General features: G+C 38.1%; 2 protein-coding genes and 1 long non-coding RNA gene across 5 annotated transcripts; 2 read left to right on the plus strand and 1 right to left on the minus strand.

Annotated features, from left to right (window-relative positions):
- Nucleotides 1-802: 802 nt before the first annotated feature.
- LOC122772426 (CD151 antigen-like) lies at nt 803-21,388 on the minus strand. Its single transcript, XM_044030475.1, has 8 exons — nt 21,254-21,388; nt 18,067-18,151; nt 12,655-12,846; nt 7,187-7,261; nt 4,369-4,473; nt 3,229-3,387; nt 2,182-2,268; nt 803-2,074 (listed from the first exon to the last, which is right to left on the minus strand). Exons 2-8 carry the CDS (start codon nt 18,148-18,150, stop codon nt 2,015-2,017), a joined length of 762 nt encoding a protein of 253 aa, XP_043886410.1. The 5' UTR covers nt 18,151; nt 21,254-21,388; the 3' UTR covers nt 803-2,014.
- LOC122772428 lies at nt 14,617-19,273 on the plus strand. Its single transcript, XR_006360778.1, has 2 exons — nt 14,617-14,752; nt 15,303-19,273. It is a non-coding gene; the product is annotated as an uncharacterized LOC122772428 (long non-coding RNA).
- LOC122772427 (transmembrane protein 138-like) lies at nt 21,351-26,304 on the plus strand. Of its 3 annotated transcripts, XM_044030476.1 has the most exons (6): nt 21,351-21,414; nt 22,653-22,727; nt 23,873-24,393; nt 24,571-24,742; nt 25,393-25,468; nt 26,109-26,304. In XM_044030476.1, exons 4-6 carry the CDS (start codon nt 24,617-24,619, stop codon nt 26,219-26,221), a joined length of 315 nt encoding a protein of 104 aa, XP_043886411.1. In that variant the 5' UTR covers nt 21,351-21,414; nt 22,653-22,727; nt 23,873-24,393; nt 24,571-24,616; the 3' UTR covers nt 26,222-26,304. The 3 variants fall into 3 exon arrangements, with proteins under 3 accessions (XP_043886411.1, XP_043886413.1, XP_043886412.1); XM_044030478.1 differs by lacking the exon at nt 22,653-22,727 and having other exon boundaries at nt 21,359-21,414; XM_044030477.1 differs by lacking the exons at nt 21,351-21,414; nt 22,653-22,727 and adding an exon at nt 22,737-23,394.
- Nucleotides 26,305-26,961: the final 657 nt, after the last annotated feature.

The following is a 26,961-nucleotide window of genomic DNA, read 5'->3' on the forward strand; positions in this document are numbered from 1 at the left end:
TCATTTCACTCTGTACACCTGCAACACACAAAGATATTTTTACACTGTCAGCTTCACTGACTGAGAAATGTGTTAATTTGCATTATTAGCATTCCCAGTAGAAACCAGCCATTGGTATTCTGTATGTTACTGTGAGCTGACTGGACACCGTCTAATTTCCTCGATGTTCTTGTATCACCCTGACAAATGAATCGAGCATTTGTTTCACAAAACAAGATGATAACAGGTAAAGTTCAATGACTGTGACTGTCATTGCGTGCATATACTGTATGTATACCCCACCTAGAAACCAGAGAGACTGTTGAGGGTGATCCTCAACAGTCTCTCTGTGTTATATCTCACACTTCTACCAGCTGTTTTTAACAGAATGGTGTCGTGTCAGTGAAAACCTGACAGGTGCTGCCTCCCTGTGTTTGTACACAGTAACTGCTGCTGTTACACAATGACGGTGATGCACAGTCACTCTGGACAATAGAGAGGAGGTCACAAGTGAGACGTCTACCACAAGAGCAGAGTGACTCCCATTAAAGACCATATAGACACAGCTATACTGTAGGTGATGCACTGCAGCAACAGCAGTAGTCATGAATCTGGCTCACATCCTCAATCACCACAATGCAGTGACATTAGGGAATTGACTTTGGGTTAATACAGTAATGCACCTGTAAGCTGGTGCAAATTAGGTAAGGGTCACTGGTTACAGACACATGGTTTTGTCTTTATACAATAATAGGTTATTTTAGCAGTTTTTGGAATGACATGACCTGATAACCTGAGTGCAGGACAGGAAACACAACAGAGACACAGAGAAGTGGCATTTATTCAAACTAAAACACCTGGATCATTACAAAGACCAAAATACAGCAGATTAATTTTGTGTCGTCTTTGAGAAACACAGGAAATGACCATAACTAATAGTAAAATATTATTATTCTACCATGTGTCTGTTAAATACAATAATATTTATTTATGACTTGAAAAGTAAAAAAAAAAATCTTCACTTTAACAAATGTCCTCTAATTAATTTAATATAACTCAGTAGATCAGTAAATAAGGGTTACAGAGCAACAGTAGGTCCTTAAAAATAGTTCCAACTTTGGCATCAGTGGATAAATCCTGCTTATAAAAAGAAGACAGTAAAATCGAAAAGCATGAGGCACTTTCTTACGAGCAATATTAGTGGCACTGTGTGTATGTTTCAAAACAATGATTTCTATCTGCATCAGAATTTATACCTTTTACACATGATAAAAGTCGGCAAAATGGCACAATTACATTCACACTGTCAAGATTATCATGACAGGTGTTTACATTTGATTGAACACGATAGAACACTGACATGATGGCGAGATGCCACACTAAAGACTTATTAGGCATTAAATGAAAATAATACTTGAGAAAGAAAGAAAGCACCTCAGGTGTTACAGAATATCATCATTTACAAAATATAAAAAAACATACAGTTCAAAAGTTTAAAAGGCAACTAACGAACAAAGATTTAAAAAGCTGGTGAGTTAATGTGGAAAGAGAATGCTGTTGCAGTCGAGGGCCCCAGGCGTGGGCTTGTTTAACTACACTGCTGGGAAAAGAGAAGCTGATGTTGCTGCTGCTACAACCAGGAGATTAACATTTTCTGTAAGTGCCAGTTTTACTACACTAATCTTTACACCACTCTCAGGTGTAGCAGCTGGTCCACACATACTTATGCACATAAAGGGAATCAGAGTGGAAGAAAACTACTTTTTTTTTTTTTTTCAGTTCCGTGGAGGCCACATTACACAAGCTGTGGTTTAATTCTCATCAGTTTCTCTCAGAGGCTTTTTTCTCACAGTACTGTGATCTTGAAAATGTAGTGAAGAGTGAAATTTAAGTGTCTAATTACTTTTCAATTTGATCCCTTGCTAAATTTCCCTTCCCCTGTGTGCACAGCAAAAAAGAAAACCTATGGGCTGTTTAGATATGTTGTGGCGATGGAGTTACCTCCTTCACCCACACTTTTCTTCTTCTGCTTCTCCTAGTATGGCTCTGCCTTTAGACTTCGATACAGGCAGCATGTAAACACCATCCCTATGATCTGTGGATTGGATTGAAGAGAAAGAAAACAATATTTAGCTAAACTGCAATCTTAAAAAGTCTGTTTGTTGTTAAGAAAACTGATAGGAGAAAAAAAATACAGCCCACCTGTACACAGGCAATCCCAACACCGACTGCTCCGATGATCTTCAGATGGTCGAGGATGAAGTTCTCTAGTTTAGTGATGCAGCCGCCCTGAGTGAAAAGCAAAGTCATCAGCTGATGTGAATGTTTCTGGAGTCTCACTGTAAACAAATGAATATGCTGGAATAGCTTGAATATGTTCACTCTGCTCTTACACACACGCACAGAGAAAAGTTTCTGTGCTGACACTAGGGCACTCACTAGGCATGGGCCGGTTACCGGTTACAAGGTATACCACGGTATACCACGGTATGAAAAAGTCACGGTTTCAAAACCACTAGAATTTTTCGTCATACTGTTACTGCGGTATGAGCGTATTTGTTTTTGTTTTTTGTGACAAAAAACATCTGGTTTTAATGTGACATCTGGTCAGAGAGAAAGTAGAGGTCCCTCACGCTGTGTGCAGCAGCAGCGTAAATGCGTAGGATGGGCCAAAATGCAGAGGAATACTTTCCCTAAGGGGATTAATAAAAACTAACTAACTAACTAAAGTGCCCCTCCCCCCGCACCTGGTTGCTGTGACTTACAAACAGGCAGCATGATGGCTGAAGGAGGCGAGCCCCCCGACGGCCGCGGCTTGTAGGAAGAGGGTCGCCCGATGTGCAAAACATATTTGAGAACAGTGGCAGCCCGAGGAGGCAATACTTCAAACATAATAGCGTATCTACGGGAGCACCACCCATCGCTGTATGCGAAATTCAAGGTAAAGTTAAGGTTGTCTTGAAATGAACGAGCGTATTAGCGTCTGATATTAGTGAATGAGCTCTTTACTGAGGCAGATGGTAGTTACCATATCTTATCTTTTTCTATTTTCAAATATCCATGTTCTATATATTGTTTAAAAAATAAAAGATTGTTCAATGGAAAAGTTTTTTCCTTTTTTTTGTTTTTAAATACAGACGTTTTTGCCTAAGATTATCATAACGTCAGAATCTCATACCGGCCCATGCCTAGCACCCACACTGAGAACTCAAACACACTGACACCCCTCAAAACTCTTCATCCTCTTACCTCAACCTTGTAGATGTTAGAGGGATGGCTCCTGCGGCCACAAAACTCTGTGATGCTCTTACAGCAGCTGTCAGGCACCTCTCTCTGCTTTGAGGCTTCAGAGCGGATCCAGACGCTTGCAGCCCAGTCAGATGAACTGTTGCTCCCACAGCACTTGAACTGACGGGAGAGACAGAGGGAAAACCATTTTATTTTGCCTAACATTTTGACAGTGGCAAAAGGTACAATAACTATAAACAGAGAACACTGGAAACATATTAATTTTACACAAGCAGAATATCAATACATTTTACTAATGCAATTACACAACTAATTTGCATAAAAGATAGTTTCACTATTTGGGAAATAACCCTGTCCAAGGGACTATTTCTTAGTTGGTTACAATAAACAGATTTAACAATTTTTTATTCCATTTTAGTTTTTGTAAGAAGACTTTAAATAGTGTACTTAACACGTGTTGGTATTAGAGCTGCATAATATAGTGAAAAGATCATGTTAAAATCATTTTGACAAATATTGCAATATGATTTATAACTGGGTACATAACTGAGTATTTGTGCATCTTCATCATTGTAATGAAAAAAAAAAATACATTTGAATCATGTTGGTTTGACACATTTGACATCTGTCAACAAACAGCAAGTTTTCTCATCTGAAGAGCAAGATTATGATGACAGTGTATTTCTTGGTTATTTTATTTGGTTGTGTAGGCCGAGAAAGCAAATAATTGTAATTGGCAAAGCGAGTCCTTCAAAAGTAATGGCTGGAATTTGTACACTTGAAAAAGGTACAAATAACGTATATAAAGTTGATATCTGATAACGCAGAGGCCTCTCATTCTTGAAAAAAAAGGTCATAGAATACAAATAAGCAGCTCTGATTTATCAATTTCTTACTGTATTGTCAACTGGTACAGTATATGCGCAACTCCATCAAGTTGCAATTCCAAGTCCACAATACCTGGTATTAGTCATAGGTACTCAAATCACATTTGACCCTTGATGAAGGGTGAAAGTTAATAATAATATTAAGATGTGAATTTAAATAAATACTTAAATATGTTCACTTTTCTACCGTGCTTTGGCATAAAGATAAATAGGATGTAACTGTACTTTTAAAAGTAGGCATGTGGCCACTTACCTCTTGCTGCAGCTTGTCCACAGCTCTAGTGATGTGTTCATGGCTCTTCTGTTGGTATTTCTGGTTCATGGTTTCCTTCAGGTTCAGCTTCAGCTCCTCGTTTAACTGTTAACACACAGACACAGACAAATGCATTAGCAACCTGCTACACACAGTAGCTACCCAAAAGTCTGGCCTGCACAGATAGAGCACTCGTGCTAAATTGGTTACAGATGTTGACTTTGCAACTGATGTGATTCATAAAGGAGTGTAATGTCTCTCAGTTCTAACAACAGAGGTGCAGACGAGGACAAAAACTGGGCAAACACAGAGGTACTGTGGATTTTTTTTCTTCTCTGGACCAGCGGCAGACAATGTTCGCTCGAGGAGCGGGAGGTCTGGGGGCTGTTTCTATGGCAACAAGCCAGCTGGGAAACCACTGTAAATCAAAGCATGAAGGAGATATCAAGGGAATGAATTATGAAGAAAGGAAGGGAGGATGGAAAGAGATGAGATGGGAGGTGACGACAATGAGAAAACGGAAAAAGAGGAGAGGAGGAGTTCACCTTTGAGTCGTACCTGTTGACAGTATGGGACACACTGCAGCAGTGTTGTGATAACAGCAATTCATGGTTTAAAATAGCTCAATATCTAAACAGCAGGGGTGGGAATGCACACCATTATAGCACTGCAGTGTCTAAATAGAAATAAAAGCAAATATGAGTTAAACTCTTTATTAAGGTGGGGACTACATGGCCTCACTAAACCTGAGTCCACCATGGACAAACAATTATCATGAAATGCAACAGCAGTCGAGTCTTTGGAACTGCAGGAGGTAACAGATCAACGTACACCATCTATAGGCAAGAACAGTAATAGCATATTCTCTTTTAACTGGTGATACCTGAGGACAAGGACTGTTACAGATGCAGTTGTTTCCCCCCATCATTGCTGTCTATGCCAACCATCTCTCTCTGAAATCAATAAATCCACCTCCACCTCAACTTGTCTGAATGTTAATCTCAGGCTGTTAAGATTAGGAAGAAGGAGTATGTAATAGATTTAGTAATTTTACAAGATCTTTAACATCAATTTAATAATTGGAATCACATAAACACATTTCAATTTTTGAAAACAGCAGCTACAAACTGAAAAATGTTTGTCCTTGCCAAAAGGAGGAAAAGCTAATATTACAGATGCAGGTGTAACCTGATGACGTTTCTTTCCTTTACAGTAGATGTAGAAGGTTGGTTCATGTAGAACCATTCTTACATAACTGTGTCTAAGTGTAAGTCGGTTATAATCAGCTTCTAAGGTGTGTTTGTTGACTGAAAACAGAATATAAATACACACAATACACACAACTAATTATCAGAGAGAGAAATTAGAGACAATAACAAGGCAGGAAGAATGGAATGGGAAAGAGAGAGAGTGGTGTTTTAGATTTTAATAAGGCTGGTAGATTTAGGAACCAGGGCAGCGCTGTGGCGCTTAGCGACTGCTCATCCTCAGAATAGTTGTGTATTATGAATGAGGTAGTTATTGTATAATGATGGCAGTGCACCTCTACACCGAGAGAAGTCCTGTTGCTGAGCTACAAGGTACAAAGCTTAGGATGAGTCAGGCTGAGACCAGAGATAGTGGAGAGCTATGTCATGTTAATATTGCACAAGGAAAAAAAAAAAAAACACATTAATTTGCAACTGCTTGCAGTGCAGTCAATATAACTGGCCGTATGTCAGCTGAAAAGTGCTGAGGGGGGGGTTGCCAGTTTTATTTCCTTTATACTAGCACAGTAAATGAGATAAGAAAATAATCACATGCACGATTAGGACACATTTGGAACACATTTTTGTACGCTAACAATTAAAAAAGAATTCTTCCACTATTAGTGATGCTTTTGTGACAAGTGAGAACAGCTCTGTTTGAGTGTACAGAGTTTACCTCAATAAATGGTTCAGATACAGTGCATTTAGCCTTGTTATGTGTACAACTGGAGGCCCTTTTCATTCCATTAGGGTGAAATGAACCATATGTAATATGGCCAATCTGATATTTGTATTTTTTTTACGGGCTGCTCTGTGATTTCATTCATCATGCTGGTTTGATGTAGTTAAAATGCCAGCTTCATGTCACATGGGAACTGAAACCAATGCCTGGGTTTTACTACAACACTTTTGATGATTAGGATGAATGAAATACTCAGTGGGCTACACAACGGACCAGTGGCTAACATTGTTGCCTCACAGTAAAGGGCCTTTCTGTGAGTTTGCATGTTCCCTCATTTGTCCGGATGTTGTCAAAATGTCCCAATTGCCACATGAATCGTCGACTCCTACTCATGGGTTAGGGTTGTCCGTTTTTGAAGGATACATTTGTGTATCCTTCTTAGCGAAGGCTATTCCAGAAGGTTTTGTGGCCCCCGTCAAAACTCATAATCACAAAATTAATGTGGTACAACACAAACAAATCACCACATACTACTACTACTAGTTCTACAACTGTTAATAAATGTTTATTTTACATCAGATATGTGGGTAAATTTACCAGATTTTCCGTATGCTTTGGCTGATTTGAGCTTAAATCAACAGAAGAAGAAAGGAAACCTGTGTGTTGTGTGAGCTAGACCGTCTAATTTAACACAGCGCATGACTTCCGTCTCCTCCACGGCTGCGCACGTCACAGAACTGGCGACCTATCCAAGGTGTACCCCACCTTTTGCCCAATGTCAAGTGGGATTGGCCCAAGCCCCTCCCCCCCGTGTAGAGAATGACACGGTACTGCTTCATGCATTATAATACACAAATCCAAGGATGCATTGTAAAAAGGGTGGGATTACCTGCTGGTAGTAGATATATGCAAGGACACCCGCCAGGATCTCCAACAGGAAGATACACAGCAACAGGACAAAGTACTGTGGAAAAAAAACATATAAATTCTTAAATAGATCACTAAACGATACTGAGATGCCTGACAAGTTGTCTAAATGAACAGTTGTAAAGAGACTGGTCATTAAGTAAGATTTACAAAGTTCTGGTTTGCATTAACCTCCTCTTTACCAAGCCTAGTAAAGAAGCATTGCACATTGCATGTAAAACATTACAACATTTTAAGTCAAGCTAAATTACATGAAACTCTGGTGCTTTTCATTAGTCTATTTATTTGGCTATTTTCCTCCAGGTACGTTTTTTTTTACAGCCTGAAATTGCAAACTTTGAGTCACTGCTCAGTGACACATCTCACACTGTGCCTTGAAGTGAGGCTTGTTTATCTCCAGGATCCGATTCGTGACCAGACCCATGGGAGTTAGAGGGAAGATCTGCATTACAGTTTCTATCAGAATTAAGGACAGGAAGAGATTATCAGACCAGAGCCTTGGACCCAAGTGGCCTGCAGCTATCAAAGAGGAAAAATTAGCCCGGTAAAGTGGATGCATTTTGCGACTTGAGAGCTTGAGCTGATTAGTTTTTATTGTGGCTCTGGCTCATAGTTTGAATACTGAGCAGCAGACAATTAGATGCCTTTTAAGGATGTATTGAGTTTTATAGAAAAGAATGACAAATGGTGTAGGAAAATAAGATGGAAAAAACCAGAGAACAATACATTTTTTTGAAACCATACCTAGTGCATAATGCTCATTTCTACACAATGGAATGGGCCGTGGGTGTCATGGCACTCGTGTCAGCCTGCATCAAAGCTGGGTAGGCCTCAAATACAGCAGAAATGCTGGCTGTGTTCAGAATGGCATGTCTACTCAGAAGTGGTTGTGAAGAGACCAGAATCCAGCATTTCAATTCAACCAAGCACAACATTTGTACTTGGTTTGGTATGTAATTATGGGGGCAATTATGGGGAAAACTGTCTGTTAGTTTTCTGGGTGTTTATGGTCTTAATTTGATATTGAGAAAGACAGGAAATGTGGCGAAAGAGAGTAGAGAAATAACAAGAGTCACAATAAGAGTTAAAGCCTGTTGACATTCCCAGTGTGTAGTAACACTGATTTTAAACACAGTCTGCCTGCACAACTAGTTGTTGACCTCTCTGGTGCTTAACCTGGCACTTTGCCTTGTAGCATACTTTCCAAAGCAGTCTTCACACACCCACATCAATTACATGATTGTGGTCAGCATGTGTCTCTTGAAATTTGAATTTTTCTCCCTGTTGATGACCGACTCTTTGGACTCCGAGACTGCTTTGTCTCTCACCTCTTCCAAAGAAACACACCTAAAAAAAACATACATTTAAATAAGACAAACAAAGTCGACTGAGTGTGTATGTCCTCAGTTCTCTTAATACTCTACCATACATAAGGTGCTGTGCCCTCATACACACACAATCATGTGTACCGGGGTCAGAGGAACTCTTGTTGGCAGCAAATTTACTGACTGCAGTCACTCCAGAGAACTCAGGCACTCGCTCTTACTGTCAAAATGATTCTCCTTTTTCTGAAAGCTCTGTATTGGCTTGGAATACAGTGAGCTGCATGCAGTCTCCTCCCCACACGTGTGACGTGCACATGAAGGAACAACGTGGCTATATAGCAAGGACACACACATTCAGTGTTTCTTTTTCAGACTTCATTGGAACTGTATTGCTGCCATTAGCACTACTGTACACTTAAAGGTGACTTTTCACTTTTTGAGGGAATTAACATGGTTTGTAATGAAGAGTCTTTCTGGGACCAACAACACGTGTTTCTTCTTGAGTTCACATTCTTTTATGATCATGAGTCTGTTCCCATGTATCTACATCAAATACTATGATGCACTCTGCACTCTTGGAGCATCTAATAGAAAACATTGTCATTGCTTTCAACACCCTCTTTCAAGCCGAAATTAGGCAACATTATTTCTATTAATTTTAGTCTATTGCAGTTGAGGCTGCAAACACAGGTGTGTAGCACACAAATTTGAAAGTAAATTCTATATTAGAACATATGATATAGGCCACCTTTAACAGAACTGTAACTTTTCTTCACAGCAACAAACTCCCTGAGCCTATTTATATTTTTCAGCATATTTAGGGTTCGAGCACAAAGTGTGTAGAACCCTATTGAAATACAAAATATTCTTATTATTGTAAAATGTTTTTCAATCATCCCTTCACAGAGCATGTCATATTGCTTTCCTGACCCTGTTGATGCATAAAACATCCTTACAAACTGTACTGTACTGCTGAATAAACAGTGGAGGTTCATGAGCAACAGTCAAAACATAAGTCATGGCAGCAAGCAGAGGCAGAGCAGACACTGAGAAACAGTGATCTCTTTAACCTTTACTTATGCTCGCAGTCCTACGTGCCTGTTGCCTCTGATAAATAAAATGAGACAAAGAAAGAAAAAAGGGAATAACCTAAAGAATAAGTTAAAGAAAGAAAATCCATATCAATGTTCAAATTGCTCTTGATGCAACTGTTTATTGAAAAACGGCTAGTGAAGTGCTAATTATTAATATTTACTCAAATATACATTACACAACTACTATAACCAGTTTGCAATAAATGTATTTGTAACTATTGTCTAAGATAATAAAACAGAGATAAAAAGAAAGACAACTAAAGAGAAAAGCAGAAGAGGTTGGGACTCAGATCTTCCTTTGTATACTGTAATACTCGAACCATAACATGGCCACTCCAACTGCATGAGGTCAGTTTCTCCACAGGTGGATCCAGCTTTTGGTTGGACTGTTTTCCATTTGGCTCTGTTATTTGGATGGAAAAAGTTTTCCCATTCGCTCCCCAAGTCATTACATTGTTCTGTCATGATTCTGCAAAACAATAAAGTCGTGTGTTTGCAGACACACTACACCCTACCATGCAGTTGGAGAGGGGTTCTTTTTTTCTTCTTCAGTCTCAGTGACCTCTCTCATACTTTGTACAGAACATTGCCAAAAGCCTGATACAAAAGTCTGATATGGCCTTTTCTTTAATCAAACGGCAACTATGGGAAGTATATTTAGGTCCTACAGCTGGTCATGTTATTACTGGATCAGCTTTGATCAATTTGATGACCTTTCGGTCACAGGATAGTGTTGCCAATCACTGCTGCTCTTGTGTACTCTCAACAGTTACAACACACTCAACCCAAACAGGAAAACAATTAATCTCCTCCTCTACCCCCTTCTACCCCACCCTTATGTTTGCCCTCTTTAACAATCTCGATAGCATCTCTCCTTGCCGACAAGTTTGTTCCTTCACTGTGATTCATTGCCCGAATCTCAGCCCTTCAGGGTGCACTGAGCTTTTCAAAACCACACTACACTGAGGAAAAGTGGTGGTGCGCACACTCACCTTGATTTACACACCACTGCTGAGTCACAAATCAAACAATCTGGACAACTGAGTATGGATCTATAAACCTTTCAATTATGTTTTAAAGCCTCAAAAAAGGCTGCCCTGGGAATCTGCCGTCGACACTCACATCTCAGTCAAATTTTCCAAAATATTCAACAAGGTCAGAAGCAACAGACAGCTGCTTAAATATGTATTTCTATTCTACATTAATAAAATAAAACAGCTGTGTCGTGTCATATTTAATTTAAGCATATCTTTAGAGCCCTCTCTTTGAGTCAAATAAAAAAATGTTTTAAGGTAGAGAAGGCAATTTCTGAAGAAATTGCAGTGGGATTGCAGCCTTCCACCTGAGCTGAAGCCAATCTGGCATGCTGCATTGAATTGGTAGGAATGAGAAGTTAAAATGAGAAATTGAAGTTTCTAATTGAATACCTGCAAAATAAGGGATTGAGAGCAGGGACAATATATCCCAAATGTTTAATACATCCATTAGGGCTGTTGTAGTATTGCAAAAATAAAAGACTGTTTCATGAATGCAGAGGAAGACAAGATACTGCATAACCGCACATGACGCCACAGCTCTGGCGTTTATAAAAGGGGGGGAGGAGTCTGGGACAATGGGCCTCACACTGGTTGGAAACGAGAGTGATGAAAGCATGCACCTGTGACACTAATCTGAAAATTTGCTTTGTCTAAAGATGAAAAATATGTAGCCGTGTTGAATTATTTTGGTCTCTGGTGAAAACTGGATAATGTCAAAGATGACGCATGTTCTTACACAAACATTTGACTTGTGCCAACATTGATGTGCCTGTATAACTTAACTACGCTGATTGAAAGTCTGGTCAGTTGTGTTTGTGCAGTGTTTCTGTCTGTGAGTGCATTCGAGCAGTTTCCAGTGTCACGCAGGCTTTGCTGTTGGAAAAATCTGAGCTTTCTGTGTTCAGCATGTGTCAAAAATTATGAAAACACAATTCTGTTTTGTCTAATTACAACTGAGGCTGACGCCTTGGCCTTGATTGGCTCTTGGCAGGTGTGCGCACACTAGTGATTCTCAAGTGTTATCCACATTGAGATTACAGTGACCGAAGTGACCTAATAAATTAATAGATATCCCTCTGAGAAATATCCTGCCTGTTCCCAGTCTCTCTGTTTCTGTTAGTCATCATATGGAGAAAAAATGTCTTGTTTCTTTGAACAACACCCTGGTCAGAGTGGATGGTACTCTGACACATTTGGCAGTACAAGAGATAAAAAATAAAAAGTAGTAACACAAGTGCATTTACTGAGGCTTGTTGATTCTAGTGACAAACCTTTGGCAGTTAACACTTTACCTCTGGTTCAGGGGTTCCATTCTAATTATTTGGGTTATTTTGTATGCTCAGAGAAGTCCTTTGACTCTTTAAGGTGCATTTTGTTTCAAGTTCATCTTGGTAAACATCTTGTTTTAATAAGATGGTCATGTTGTAAAACAACATTTCTTATAATAGCAAATTAAGCTAAATCAATTTAACTTAAGAACTAAACTTTTAACTGCTTATCTCATGACATATTTTTTAAGTTCCAATGAAAATCAACATTTTCTGTGTTCCCTATTTGTCTTCTTTTTCAGAGCCATTATTGAGCTATGAAAATAACAAGGGTATATATGTTTAAGTTGGATTGGTCAGTCAACAAATACCAACATGTTTTCAGCATTAAGGATAACATCGCTCTTTAAAAACTGTTCTCTCTTTATAATTCACTACAAATACACGTTGATGAGCAAAGTTTAGCAGCAACATCAATTTACTGTGGCATTTTCTTCTCGTCCAACAAATCATGGCCACAGTTCTTATCTGTGTCTGAGTTGTACATGCTTATGAGTATCATTCTGAGAGCTACTTCATCATTTTTTGCAAATTATTAAACAGCAACATATTTTTTTAATATTGGTGGAGAATAGGCAACTTCTGTTTATAGACTTTCACAAATATATTGCTTCTTTTATGTCTCTACCCTGGTCTGATCTCTTACCACTCGCAGCAGCCTCTTCCGCTCCTTGAAAGTGGCGCAGCAGCCCAGCACGCCTGTTACCATGACAATGGCTCCAGCCAGGACCAGTATGTAGGCAGAGGCAGCGTAGGTCTTGGAAGAGAGAAGACTGATGTAGTCGCTCTTTTCAACCAAGGTCCAAACACCCACAGCCATCACAACACCCCCTGCCAACTGGGAGAAGAGCACATGGTTAGAGTCCAATCTCTGTAGAAACCCAGACTTTAAATAATTTATCACTATCAAAGATATGGATCATGTATGGATATAAGATCATGGATGTTGTGAAGGAGGACACAAGGTATAGGGCAAGATGGAGTGCCCTAAAGGGAGAAGCCAAAATAATAAGAAGTTCATTATCAAAGATATTAAGTGTAAGTCTGATGGTTTGTGTTTACAGTATATATTGCTTGTCTAGTCTTTATGACTAGAAAACTCAAAGCTGCTTTATACTACAGTTCTGCCATTCACCCATTCACTCACGCTTCCATACAGCACATCTATGTGTTTCATACCTATTCACACACTGCCGGGACAGCTGTCAGGAGCAACGTGAGGTTAAGTGTTTTGCCCAAGGACATGTCTCGGCATGTAGACTAGCAGCGCTGGGAATCAAACCCACAACATTCGAGTTGAAAGACAACTACCACTCTACAATCGTTGCAGTTGAAAGTGAACTGATAAAAACACAATAATTTACTGCTGAATTAGTTTATGGTTCATAGAAACTGAGTTAGCTCAGTTACATTGGAGGTGCTCAGACAGGTTGTGCTCAATTAGTTGACTGAATGAAAATTAATCTGCAGCTCATAAAATGTGAGTGTTATTCTTACATCTCAAAAGAATTGATTTACTGTTTTTATTTTGGGTTTTGGAATGTTGGTGCAACTGAAAAGTTATAATGTTTACAGTCAGAGGCAAGCACATCCGCATTAACTAAAGGCTGGATGCTGGGCAGGATTGACAAAATGACAAACAACATATACAGGTGCCCCCAAAAACAATAACTATTCTTACACACAGGTGATGTTTTGGGCCCTTCTTCTATTTTTAACTGTCAAATTTACAATCAGCAAACACTAAACTAAAATTGCAAACAAAACTGGTTAATGCAGACCTATATAACCCCCGGCAACTTCACAGATACAATAAATATTCCTGATACATGTTTTCAATGTAATTAAACATTTATACATTGTATATGGGAATGTGACACAGTTAGGAAATTCTGGAGGGAGGTGATGGACAAAATGATGAAAGTTCTGTCTGTTAACTTTCTTAACTTTTTGCTGCGCTTCTATCCAACAAACCTTAACCTGAGAGCTAGAGAATACCAATTAATTAACTACGCTATATTACAGGCAAAGTGTCTGATAGCTCTAAATTGAAAGAAAGATATGGCGTAGGAGCTTGGATGAAGTGTATGGCAAAGTGCATGTCAATGGAGAGGATAACATTTTTATGGGTGTAAATGAAAGGATCTGGAAAGCATTCAATGACTTTATAAAGAGAAGATTTAGTAGAGCTTCTACAGTTGGAAAATCCAGCTTAATATACCCACTTAAATGGAAGGAGGTATACTAAATAAATTATTGTGGAAAATTTAACACAATGTTTCAATATTTGTATTTATTGTGCTTTTTATTTGTTTTTATACTGTATATTTATTTTTGCTAGGTACCATCATTTTGAGTTGAGTGCTGTATTTTTTTTCGTAATGTTATTCCTCAAATTCTATATTTTGGGTATAAGAGAGAGAGAACAATTATAATACTGTTTGTAATCTTATTATAAATAAATAAAAACATTGTTAAAAAAAAAACCTGTCTAATTTACATTTAGCGTTTGAAAGCAAAAATGATTGCCACAGAGTCAAACTATACCACAGAGAGTGTTAGTATAATACATATTGACCAGTGCTCTTCATGAACAGTGCCTTGTCACAGTGTTGTAACAGTTAAGCATGTATTTTTCATCAGTTTTAAATTCTCATTTCAGTTACACTCCACTACAACACAGCAGTCTACACTTAATGTTATCCAACCCTTCCCATCATCAGCTGCATGTGAGAAGTGAACAGGTGAGTCAATACTAAAATACTATTAAAGAGTTATTTTACATGCCACATAAAATTGATTATATGAAACAAACGCTTTGAAAATCTCATACATTCTTAAGTTGTGCCTCTCTCAGATTCCCTCATTAATAGATTAATATAGCACAACATGATACTCTTGCTGCATGCATAAACATTATAACTCCTAAACCACAGGATTAAAAGACCGTATCTGGTTCAGTCTTTGCAGTAAACACTCAGTGTGGTGAACATAATGTTTGCTGTTTCTGTAGCTGCTGTTAAAACTGAACGCACCACAGGAATGAAGCAGTGAATCTGTCCAAAAGTGACTGAAAGCTGCACAATATAAACTGACACTCTGGCATCCCCTAGTGGCAGCATGGTGTTTTGCCTGAAAATTACAAAGTAAATGAACCTGGTATGGATGCATTGTTATTTACATGCATTTGTTTATAGATGAAACCCACAGGTATACTGATTGTTTTTGTTTAATATTAATATTAATATTGTTGAGTTCTTTAGCTACCACTGTGTGTCTGTGATTGTCTTGCAGGTGTGTTTTTAGAGGCGCCATTACACTGACTTGGAACACCAGGCCACTGTTTCCGATTAGTGAAGACTCACTAATCTAGATAGCACTGTGCAGCTGCTGATCCCCAATCTGTACCAAACTCGTGTGCCTCTATTGCTCTCCCCCCCCTTCTCTCTTTCCACACATACACACACTGACCCTGACTGCCACATCTCATCAGGACTACTGTTATTTGGTAGAAGACGTAATAAATGCCATTTTGGGATTTAAATATCTAAAACTTACAATACTACTATTATACATTTTGTTGAGTACTGCTGTTACATTAGACCATGAAACAACACATTTTAAAATTCTATTCAAGGTAACATTTCATGTTGTCACCCTTTGCTGGCATCATCTGCTTCCTGCTCCTCTTCCAGAGCAAACCCCCATGAAACCTAAGAGTGAGGAAGGAAATATTCCATACTACAAGTTGGCCAGTGTGTTGTCTATTGTTTTACCATTGTGTATATTTGTCACTAAGTGGATCATAAGTACATAAGTAAGTTCTGGCACCAAAACTCTCCCTGTAAAGCCCAAAGGCAAAAGGTGAACCAAACAGAACAGTATCTATGATCTCATGCTGCTTCCTGACATCTGCAACTAAACTGTAACTGTTTTGATTGGGAGACCCCTAGTGGCAGAAATGGCATACATATAATGTCAATCAATCTTATCTAGAGCACAGACTCTGGTGTATGTATGACACTGTGTTCTGAAAATGTGTCAGGAATCCCTAGATAGATAGTAAAATAAATTCAAAGTACAACTAACTCTCACTTCACATAGTGCATCTGAAACATGTTATTACTTACTGACTTATTACTTGACTTTGATTCTATGAACTGAAATAGCAGCAGCCACTTAAAAGACCTGATTGTCATTTTTTCCTTTTATACAATGCAACACTCTTTTTGTATTGTATAAAATAGACCCTTTCAAGAGCTACGTCACAAAAATTTCCACGTGGAGTTTGGGGTCTGAAAACACACTAGTACCATTAACTTGCCTACTTTCTAGCATAGCTGGCTGTGAAAATAGAACCAACAATGGTGTCAAGTTCTTCAGAATCCCTACAGGATCTCATCCCTTTAAAAAATTATTGAAATCGTCTGTGGCTCCAAGCATTAAAAAGAGAAGACTGGGGTGATACTACTGCAGTCAAAGAGGCTTGCATTTTTAGTGTTCACTTGATTGTAAGTTATCATTTATCAGCTCTTTCTGTTAGATTATGATGAAAAGCCTGGATTTCACCAAAATGTTTGTGTCAATGCACATATGTATATGAAACTTATGCTGCCTAAAGTTATGTTGTGGTCTTGGACGTAGCTAGCTTGTAGTCAACTGCCGACCGGCTAGTGCGCTGAAAAGTAAACAAGGTGTGCTAAAAATGTTCCTTGTAAGACTTGTATGCGCATAGGCTTTGCCACTGGATATCTGGCCACTTGCTAATATCATCTACCCAATCTTTTATGGAAGCTGGGTCGGGCAGACTATTGCCGTCAAGAACATATTCAGAATTATTTGGTGGAGGACCGTGGACATACAGTACATGCTATACCTGCTATACCACTTACCTCTTGTGACGTTTTCTGACCCAAACTGCACGAGCATTCTCGCTAGGCTTGCAATGTTTGTATACAATGAAATACAACATTGTATTTTATGGCTTTGGTTTGTTTAAATTTGAAATAGCCTTTTATTTTTTTTATCAAGAATTGGGCTTGCTGTGTTGTCTTTATAGTTCCCTTTTCTTTTTTTACACCAACCAATCTCCTCTGTGTATCTTACAGCTTTCTTTTGAGCACAAGTTAGTCTGTGACATTTAGGAATGTGACAAAATCATTCAAAGTGACATAAGGCAGATAATCAGGCAAGTTGTGAACAGTAATTATTGTGTCATTTTATCTAAACTGCTTCATTTTAAATTAAAGCTCATAAAAGGCAGCAACCAAAACACCACAGGAAATCAGTTAGTACAAATCAATGGCAAGTACAGAAGGTCAATGTTGAGCTAGTGTGAACTATGATCAATTCTTACAATGGCCAGTTTGGCAGACCACTTAACTGTTGTCCATTGTTTCCTTTTACAGACACAGTAAGTCTGGCTAAACTGGGGTCTGTATAAAACTTGTGTGACAGCTTGCAATTCTTGCCCAGTCCATTTTTGTTTGCTTAACTGTGTTCCAAGATCTCAGCAATTAACTTGGTGAAAAATGTAAATGAAACCGATAAAACAATGTATAAACACAAACATAAAAGCAGGTTGCATTAGACGTTACATAAGTAGATCCTAAATGTTATCTTTGTCTTGTCAAAGCAGTGGCGATGGCAGCAACAAACCTTCAGCAAATTATACTGCAGCTTTTTTTTTAACCAACGTCAAATTTGACACATAAGGTCCATCTTCAAGCAGCTGAGGTAAGTCTATTCTAATCTACTAAAACCTCTCCCCTCTTCTTCACTGCTGCTGTATCCCGGTCATTATTTCGTAAAATGACTGAGGAGTAGCTCATCCTGACAAGATAAGGACTTCACCAGTTTCTTCCTGTAAACCATTTATTTTTCTGATCCTTATCATTTATTCACTTAATCATATATTGTGCTTGGTGTGAATAAAAAGGTTTAATCAAAAATAAAAATAAATGATCCGCAAATTTGTGCGACTCATTCATTTTGCCGTTAATGTGCAAAGGCCTTAAGTCCTCAATGCAGGCTCAACTCTAACTGACGAGAAACTTACCCAAAAGAGAAAGTTGAAAGTAAACAGGAGGTATTTCAGACAGATGGTTCCACATGTTTTCTTCTTCTCTACGCTGGCCCCCATGCTGCAAAAGACAACAGACAGTTTAAGGTCAGTTATGATAGCATTATGATACACTAGGAGTGATATCCAAGTGCTACAACAGTCAATATTTACAAAAAAAAAACATACAATGAGTTAGTACTGATGTCTTTCACAGAAAAAAGGGATGTAAATAAATGTGACAAATATGGCTCTTTCATTTATTCCTTGATCTACACAATCAATGTTTGTTAACACAGGATGTTGAAACTATCATCTGATATGTTGCCTTCTTACAATATTTTTCTAAAAACCAAATAAAATCCAGAAAGAAATAGTACCTAGAAAATATCTGAATTTTTCTTTGATGTGAAAACCAAAATAATGAAAGAAACAGGCACATACTGAACAGAGAGTGCACTAGTATGTTTAATTAAGTTCAATGAAAGCAGGTTTACTTGGTGAAGGCCCCCTTTTATTTAAGGCATCAAATAAGATGTAGCCTTCCTGCTACTGTGAGATGCTTTTAACAAATGAGATGTTACAGGGCTAATGCAGACCATGGGGGAGTAAACACCAGATCAGCAGTGTAGGCAGAAACAATGAGCTGAGCCATTTCATGTGTATGCAGAAAGATTCATGACTAAGCACTGAGTAGGAGTGGAAAGGCTGCTGAAGGCTAGAACATACACCCTTATACCCTCTTGCCTCTCTAGTGCCTGGTACAAATATCCAACGCTTCCTGACAAAAAATCATCTTCTATTTAGAGCAGGGTCATTTTAAAAGATGACAGTTTATGTTAAAAACAATAATTAGTGCTTTCTATAAATACAAGAGGGATTTCAAAACAGCAACTCATTATCAGTAATAGATCCTGTTGTTTCTTGGTCTCTCTCTGTTTCCCCAGGTCTCACATGGTTTTATTATAACCACACAATTTTCCAGGCCTTCCTGCCAGTCAAGCCAAGACTCGCCCGACTTTGACTGCCTCCTATCAAACCCTTCCTCCCCTCCTGCTCTCCCACCTTTATTTACACAAGTGTCAATTCAGACAAGCACACTGCATGATTGAGTGAGTGTGTCTGGATTCTCCATGTTTACCATCTGTTATTGTGGGCCCTTTTAGCATGTGCTGGCTAATTAAAGTCCAAGTGAAAGCCTTTATTGACAGTGTCTGCTCTTATTTTTCACAGCAGCTGAGTCAAGAATGGAGGCTTCTCGTTAAGAACCTTTCCAAGTTTTATTCCAAATGTACATGTTATTTGCGACAAATACGAGAATGGAAATTGAAATATGAGAATGGAAGAACACTGTGAAAGAAACACCATTACTGCATGAGGGATTTAACACCGAAGAGCACCAGATCCCCACTACAGTGCATTTTTTTTTAACTAACTAAGTTAAATTCAGGATGTGGTATGTTTATTCAAGAGCACATTAAACAATACTGTAGTGGTGAATTATATGTTATTGACATAAGTGTTGATATATTTCTTCAACATTTGATTTTAAACATTTCTATCACCATTAGGATTTCCAAAAGAAACACTTGAACTGACATGTGTAGTGTTTCTCATAACTGATTCTGGGGGCCTACTTCAACACACCTGATTCAAATAAATAGGGATTTTCCAGAGCTTGATGACAGCTGACAAGTCTTTAAGTCAGGTGTGTTGGTGCAGCGAGACGTATTTCTTGGGTGAAATGGTTGCAACAAATGCATTAGCTGTTTTTTCAATTGTCTATTGAACATAAGGTGGCCTACCTTTGTAGCAATGAAACAGAAGTGAGTCACAATTTAGTACGACTATGAATCACACCTGTGTTACCGCCACGAAAAAAAACACAGAATGAGCACTAGGTGCTTAAAAATCAAGCAATTAGATTTGATGTGGTGTAATATGTAAAACTACTTTGAATTTCATCATCTTTAACTGCTCCATAAGTTTTGTCCATCAATAATTTATGATTAAAAAGTAAAATAATAACAATTAGATGACTACTGGTTTATTGCCCATCATTGACTTATACATCCATGACTTGAGATGTGAACTACCTCCCCCTGCTGACCTACACAGGAATTATTCTTAAATGTTGAGATATTCAGGGATTTGTATTGCTTTTTGTTCCAAATAATGTGGATTTAACTGTGTAACAGTTGTCTAATGTTGTTTAGCCATTCTGAGACTATTCCATGGCTAAATCAACCACATTTATTTTACAAAAACAGTTGCCCCTTGTCACTGACTTTATTAGGTGTCAAATCAAACTACATGTATTTGTTTAACGGCAAATCACAATATAAATAATCTCAAGGCACTTTACATAGTAAGGAGGAATATTTTACATTATTATAGTAAAGAAAAACAAAAGATGGGAGATAAACCCAACATACTTCAACTTGAAGTCATACCAAAGTTTATTAGATCTATGTTGTGCAATGATTTTTAATGAATATATGAGTGTTGAAATCACAGTCTGTAAGAGACTTAGGCTATGTTCAGATAACCAGCAACATTGATCAGGTAGAAAAAAATTATTAATTACAGATCTGATGTTTACATTCCTAACTATAAGTGTCCTGCATCTAAACGAGACTGCCCTCAAACAGCAGACATGCACACAAATAGCTTTTAGCATGCGTCAACAACAGGAAAAAGGATTGGTATAGTTGCATGTCCACACATAGGACTGATGCCTGATCTAGGACCACATATTTAAGTGACACAAATCTGAAGTCGAAAGTGACAAATTGACTTCTTGTGACCACACAGCCCTGGAAAAAAAACAGTACATGAGACACTTTAGCCCAGCAATCTGAACATAGTATTTCAGCTTGGCATCGAAATATCGGCCATTAGAAACATAGGCTATCGGTCGACCTAACAGCGGACAATCTCTCCGCCGGTGTTAGCTAACGCTAAAGTTACTACCGCTGTATCGTTATAACTGTGAGAAATATCTGTAACAATATCAACCTCCTTTTTGATATCCCGGCAACTTAATGACAATTCGTGTGTCACAGGAAAGCCTGTAAACATCTTTCCTCTCGGTTTTTATTAAGACAATCGTTTCTCGTTCTGGCTAATGCGGCGGCACCACAGTGTAAGCTAACAACACCGAACACTTCCTGTGCTCACTTACCTGAAGTTCTGCCGATCCTCAGTCCGTGTAGACCACAGAGATGAAGTGTGAGAGGAAACAGTCCTAAATGTCGCCCACCTTCCTCGGACAAAGACCTCTCCGACCGCAGACTAAAGCTCGATGACAGAGGAAAAGATAAATCAAAGCGCAGGACTGACGGGGTAAGAATCTGGGGCTTTTGCTTCTGCTGTTGACTCCACCCCGGCCCACCTTACTTGTCTCTGCTCTGCTTTTTTCTGTCCCGGGGCGATGCTTTCCCTTCACTGTGATACAGACACACACTGAGAGAGTAGAGACGGTAAAGACGATTTCAGGGATTTACGTGAACATTTGTCATCATTTAATTAATAGAACATTCTTAGCAACACAACAAATGCCAACAATTAATCACAAAACAATAACACAGAAATACAACGATATAAGATAAGAGTGTCCTTTATTTGTTCCGCAGTGGGGACATTTACAGTGTTACAGCAGCAAACACAGTAAAGATAAATATAATAAATAATAAATATGCATTACTTAAAAAATGTACAATATGTAAAGATATTGACACCAAGACTATAACAAAATGAGCTAAAATAGAATGTGGAATGTACATGGATTTACATGTACAAGTAAATCCATCTCACAAGACTATACAATAATAAATATTCAAAATGCTCAAATCTGATTGACCAAATTAAGATCTCATAAATTTGAGTTAGTATTGTTAAATGACGGTCCTACACAACTTTGTTTTTCATTATAGCACTTTTTGTAGTGTGTCACCTGGCAACATTCTATGGGGTGCCATTTTTCAAACAATGTTTGAAAAAGTGGTGTGAATTTTTGAAAGTCACTTTTTAGCACATTTACAACAATATATATTAATTTAACATACAATAACATAAATAACCACTTCAATAGGTTATTTTTTATTGATATTGTAATTACACACTTATGTATTTCTTATGTATTTTACTTATGTAAATTTAACACAATTTATAAAGAGCTTAGCTGTAATGATTGGCTCTTCTTTCACCCTCCCTCACTCCCTTCCTTCCTTCCTTCAGCAGGCTCTTTAATTCATATTTAATTTATTAGGGAGATCTAAATGTCTATTTGGCACACTGCTGGACATCTGGACCAAATTAAAATATTCTCATTTGCATTTGTAACTACAGACTTGATAGATTATAATTAAAAACCATCAGAAAGTGTTTCCCACATATCACATCCCCAAACAACACGCTGGTCCCAGTGCAGTTACCAGGTTTTCCCATCAATGCAGCATTGTAATTGTACTTTTATTTTATATTTTATATTTATATTTTATATTGTATAGCACCGTATGCTCTGCAGCGCTGTCATCGGTTTGTGTTTGTGTGTGCGTATGCATGTGTGTGTGCCCTATAAGCTGTTAAGCTGTCAATCTGTGCTGTGGCCGCATACATCATGGAGGATACGCTCTGAAATCAACCTTCATGAACAGGTATACAAACTTCTGTGGTTTTTGCTGCACCTTGATAGCAGTACTAAGATTATAAATAGTAAAATGGAGGATATTTATCATTTCCGTGTAAAGCAACAGGCTGGTTAGGAGTTTCCTAAGAAGATTAAGTGGAACAGTATTAAAACCTGTGCGCTCACTAACAATAAACGTGTTTTTTGTGCCTCAAAAAATGTTGGTGATGAAAGTTTGTTTAAAAAAATGGAAGAGGAAATTGATTATTCTTCATCACTGTGTATCAATTGGAAAATCTTGACCCAAATGTTTAACCTTTAACACTTATTAACACATATTTGCAAAGCTAATGCAAAGACAGAACTAACCCACATTCTAATTGCAACTGTTTTCAAGCAAGTATAGTCTCCAGACTGAAGCTCCATTGTCTGTAAGTATTCCTAATCTTTCTCACACCTGCTGAGGCCGTGCCAAGCTATAAAAATAGGGGTCATAAGAGGATCCACCCGGCGTCACTTTGAAGACCGAAGAGCCAGGACAAACATTTACACACTGGACTGACAGTTACAGTGGCAGCAACAATAGTGAAGGGAGAGTCTATTCTTTTCTTATTACATTATCTACATTAGTGTTTTAATGTTTGGATGAGAAGAGTAACCTCATGAAGATGTTTTGGGAGAGAACATAAATAATGGTAAATAGTAATTTAATGTACTTTAATTTTAATACATTTTAAGGTGTATTTTGGATGATGATGGAAATCCCATATATTCCCAAATCTCCACAATATTTTTTGTGCAATATTTTGGTCCACCTTAGATAATGATATGTTCTCTCATCTGTGTCAATACAGTCAGGAAAACAAAATATAGAAAGTTTAACTAGAACTACTATTTCCAGAGTCTGTGTGATGCACAGAAATTTCCTATTTTCTGGTAGACAGTAGTTCCAATGACAATTTAATGACAGCAAGTGGAAGCAGAACAAATTGTATTGAAAGATACAGTATAACAGAATAATCATTTATCTTTTTTTCAGCAACTTTGTTAGCCAGGCCCAAAAGTCTGAAACTTGTATATGGGGGAAGAGTGTTAAAGGCTGTAGTAAGACACAACAAGAGATTAACACTGTTTATATTCATTAAAATATGGATTTATCTCTTTTGTCCACAGAATCTCTGCTGGATTGATTACGGGTACTGATGTCTGACCTGGTGTGGCTCCCAGCACTACACTGCAGCCCACTGAGCCACCACATCTGTTAGTGACATGCTGACATCTGTGATTTTCAGGCAGTTCACTCCAAACCCTGACTCATTTAATCATGATGAAAGGACCTCACCTTTACCCAAGTGAACAGGAACCTTAATGTTGCGTCAATCACACATCACCTACAATCAGGAAATCTGAGTGGATTTATGTGAACACCTAACTGAGGACCTCAAACAGCCTGGACTGTTGTGGGTGGATTGATGTTTCTATGTAGCGTGTGTGTGCGAGTGCAGTGCAGCCTTGGATCCATCGTGGAACCACAGTCCGCCTGGGCGCCCAGCCTTTGGCCCAGAGCCGCTTCAAGCCAGTAACTACTCTTTGGTGTTGCTGATTCAGCTCAGCCTGCTCTCCTTTGACCTGTTTGTCAACTCGTTCAGCGAGCTGCTGAGGGCTGAACCGGCCGTCCAGCTGGTACTTTTTATGTAAGAGCCTCATTTTTCCAGCATCCAAATGCATTTGGCTCAAGGCTCAAAACAATTCAGAGCTAAAGAAATGTATTTGTCTGATTTGGGATGGTGATTTCACACTATCCTCTTTGTTTCTACTGCTCTCATGTTTTACCTTCCGTTCTTTTGTCTTCCTGTACTTGTTTGTGTCAGTATCCAGGACATTACCATCCTGTTTAACCTCGTCATCATTCTGTTGATGCTGTTCAACACCTACGTGTTCCAGGTTGGCCTGATCGCCATATTGCTGGGGCGATTTAGAACTCTGCTTATGCTCTCTGCTCTTTACCTGACCTTCAGTATCATTCTCCATTCCTGGCTAATGGTAGGATGAAAAAAAAACCAGCTATCTACATTTTTATGCATGTCAGTTTTTGACACATCATTTGCACAGTTTACTAAAACGCATTTATTAGAAAGTGTTGACAAGGTATTTTTGAACTATAAATAGACTTTAAAGGTCCTGTGTGTAAGAACTAGTGACGTCTATTGGTGAGACTGCAGGTTGTAATGGAGACTCCTCTTGAGACTCCTCCACTCATCCCTCTGTTCACCAGTCCATTACCCAAGCATGCCAACAAACTATTGGCCCTCACAGACCAGAAAGGATGTAATTCTTCATTCATTAGTAAGCTTCCCCTTCAGCATGCAGAAATAACTTATGTCTTTGGTGACAAACTAAAAATGTTTTGAAGGCTACATGAGTTCTCTAACACTTGGCAGGGAGCGCAGAGGTGAGGAATATTCAGCTGGAACATCCAACTTCACCATTCATTTACGCTAAATAACACTGTACATTTACTAAGGAAAAAAAACTTAGCCAGCTTCCAAATGTTTTATTATTGTCTCAAAATGACTATGTTCCTCATATACTAAACCTAGTTTTAATGAGTTTGTAAAGTGTTTTTCATTTCCTTTATACCTTTAAGTTTAAAACAAGTAACTTTTACCATGTGCTCTATATAACATTTTCAGAATCTTCGTTGGCTTAATACCAACAGATTTGTTTGGACGGACGGTCTTCAGGTGTTGTTTGTGATTCAAAGAACAGGTAAGATGACATTTTAAGAAAATGTAGGAGGCAATGCATGGAGAATGCATATTTGTCTTCTGTGATATTTACATAACACTATTTACTTGACCATAGGCTTGTGACACCATAATGAATCACACTATTGAGTGTGTGCAGTGTTGTTTTTATGTTACATGTCTAATTGTGTCAGTGATAAATAAATGAGAATCTCTGCTCTAATGTACTCACAGTTGTTTTGTGAGAGTGTTTATCTGTCTGTCTGATAACAACTTACTTTATCACTCAACCACGTGTGTGTAACTTTTATACTTGTGGAGCTCATACGTGGACAAAGGGATTTATTATTTAGTTGTTGTTCTCCGCAGATGATCCTTTATTCTGTATGAGAGGGGACTGTAGCCATGCATTATTTGTGTCTTAAGTGTCTTAAGTTTTTGCAATTCACTGTTGTACAGCCATTTCACAAAATGTCCAATCATATATAATATCTCCAACAACACAATATTTCTGCACCTGTAGTAAAGTCACTTCTGACTAACTGAGGATACTTACAGTATCAACATGTGGATCCAAACGTTATATTTTATGCGCAGCAATTTTTTTAAATGTAGTTTTTATTTGAATTATAATACCATCTCCCAAATGTCCCTCTTCACAGCATCTGTGTTGTACTACTACTTTTACAAGAGGACAGCAGAGTATCTGGGTGACCCTCGCCTTTATGAAGATTCACCGTGGCTGCGAGAAGCTTTTGCTCGAGTCAGACAGTGATACCAATGACCACAGTCCAGACCAATACAATGTGAATTTTACAAAGGTAATGTATTTGCAATAAATGTACAGTCACAAACCTATTCATGTTTGGAGGCTCTGATTTCCACATTTAAGATGAGAAAGTCTTTAGTACACTACTTGCATAAATACACCCATACAGTATAAATATATTTGGCAGGGTTTGTGGCCAAAAATGACATCCCACATAAAATGTCCTTGCTATCACTGTGCCAAAATCTGGCAATGTCTCTCTTTTTAAAATCATTTAACGGAGCTTGTTTTGCTCTTTTGCTGGTAAACATGAATCATTTAATTGAAAGAATTCTGTACCAGCTATCATATGTACCATTTATTTTGTTATACTTAAAAAAGTATATATCTATACAATATTGTAGTTTTATTTGTGATTATTTGTTTTTCCTTGTGTTTTTTACTGTTGATTTTAACTTGGCATTGATATGGAATGATTGAATGAATGGAATTGATTTCCAATGTCTTGAAAATCCAATCAATCGTGTTACTGAGCTGTGTGTGTTTCAATTTCAAAATAAAGTGTTAATACATTCAGAGTAACAAGCCCAGTTTCATAGTATGGTTTTTTTTTTGGATTTCGATTTCGATTTGTAGACTAGGAAAAAAACATTTTCAGAATGAATCAAGGCAAAAACACTAAATACTTAAACATCCTCATGATGAATCACTGCCAGACTGAAAATAATGAGTTTCTTATGTGGTTG

The sequence above is a fragment of the Solea senegalensis genome, linkage group LG7 (assembly GCF_019176455.1).
Source record: "Solea senegalensis isolate Sse05_10M linkage group LG7, IFAPA_SoseM_1, whole genome shotgun sequence".
Lineage (NCBI taxonomy): Eukaryota > Metazoa > Chordata > Actinopteri > Pleuronectiformes > Soleidae > Solea > Solea senegalensis.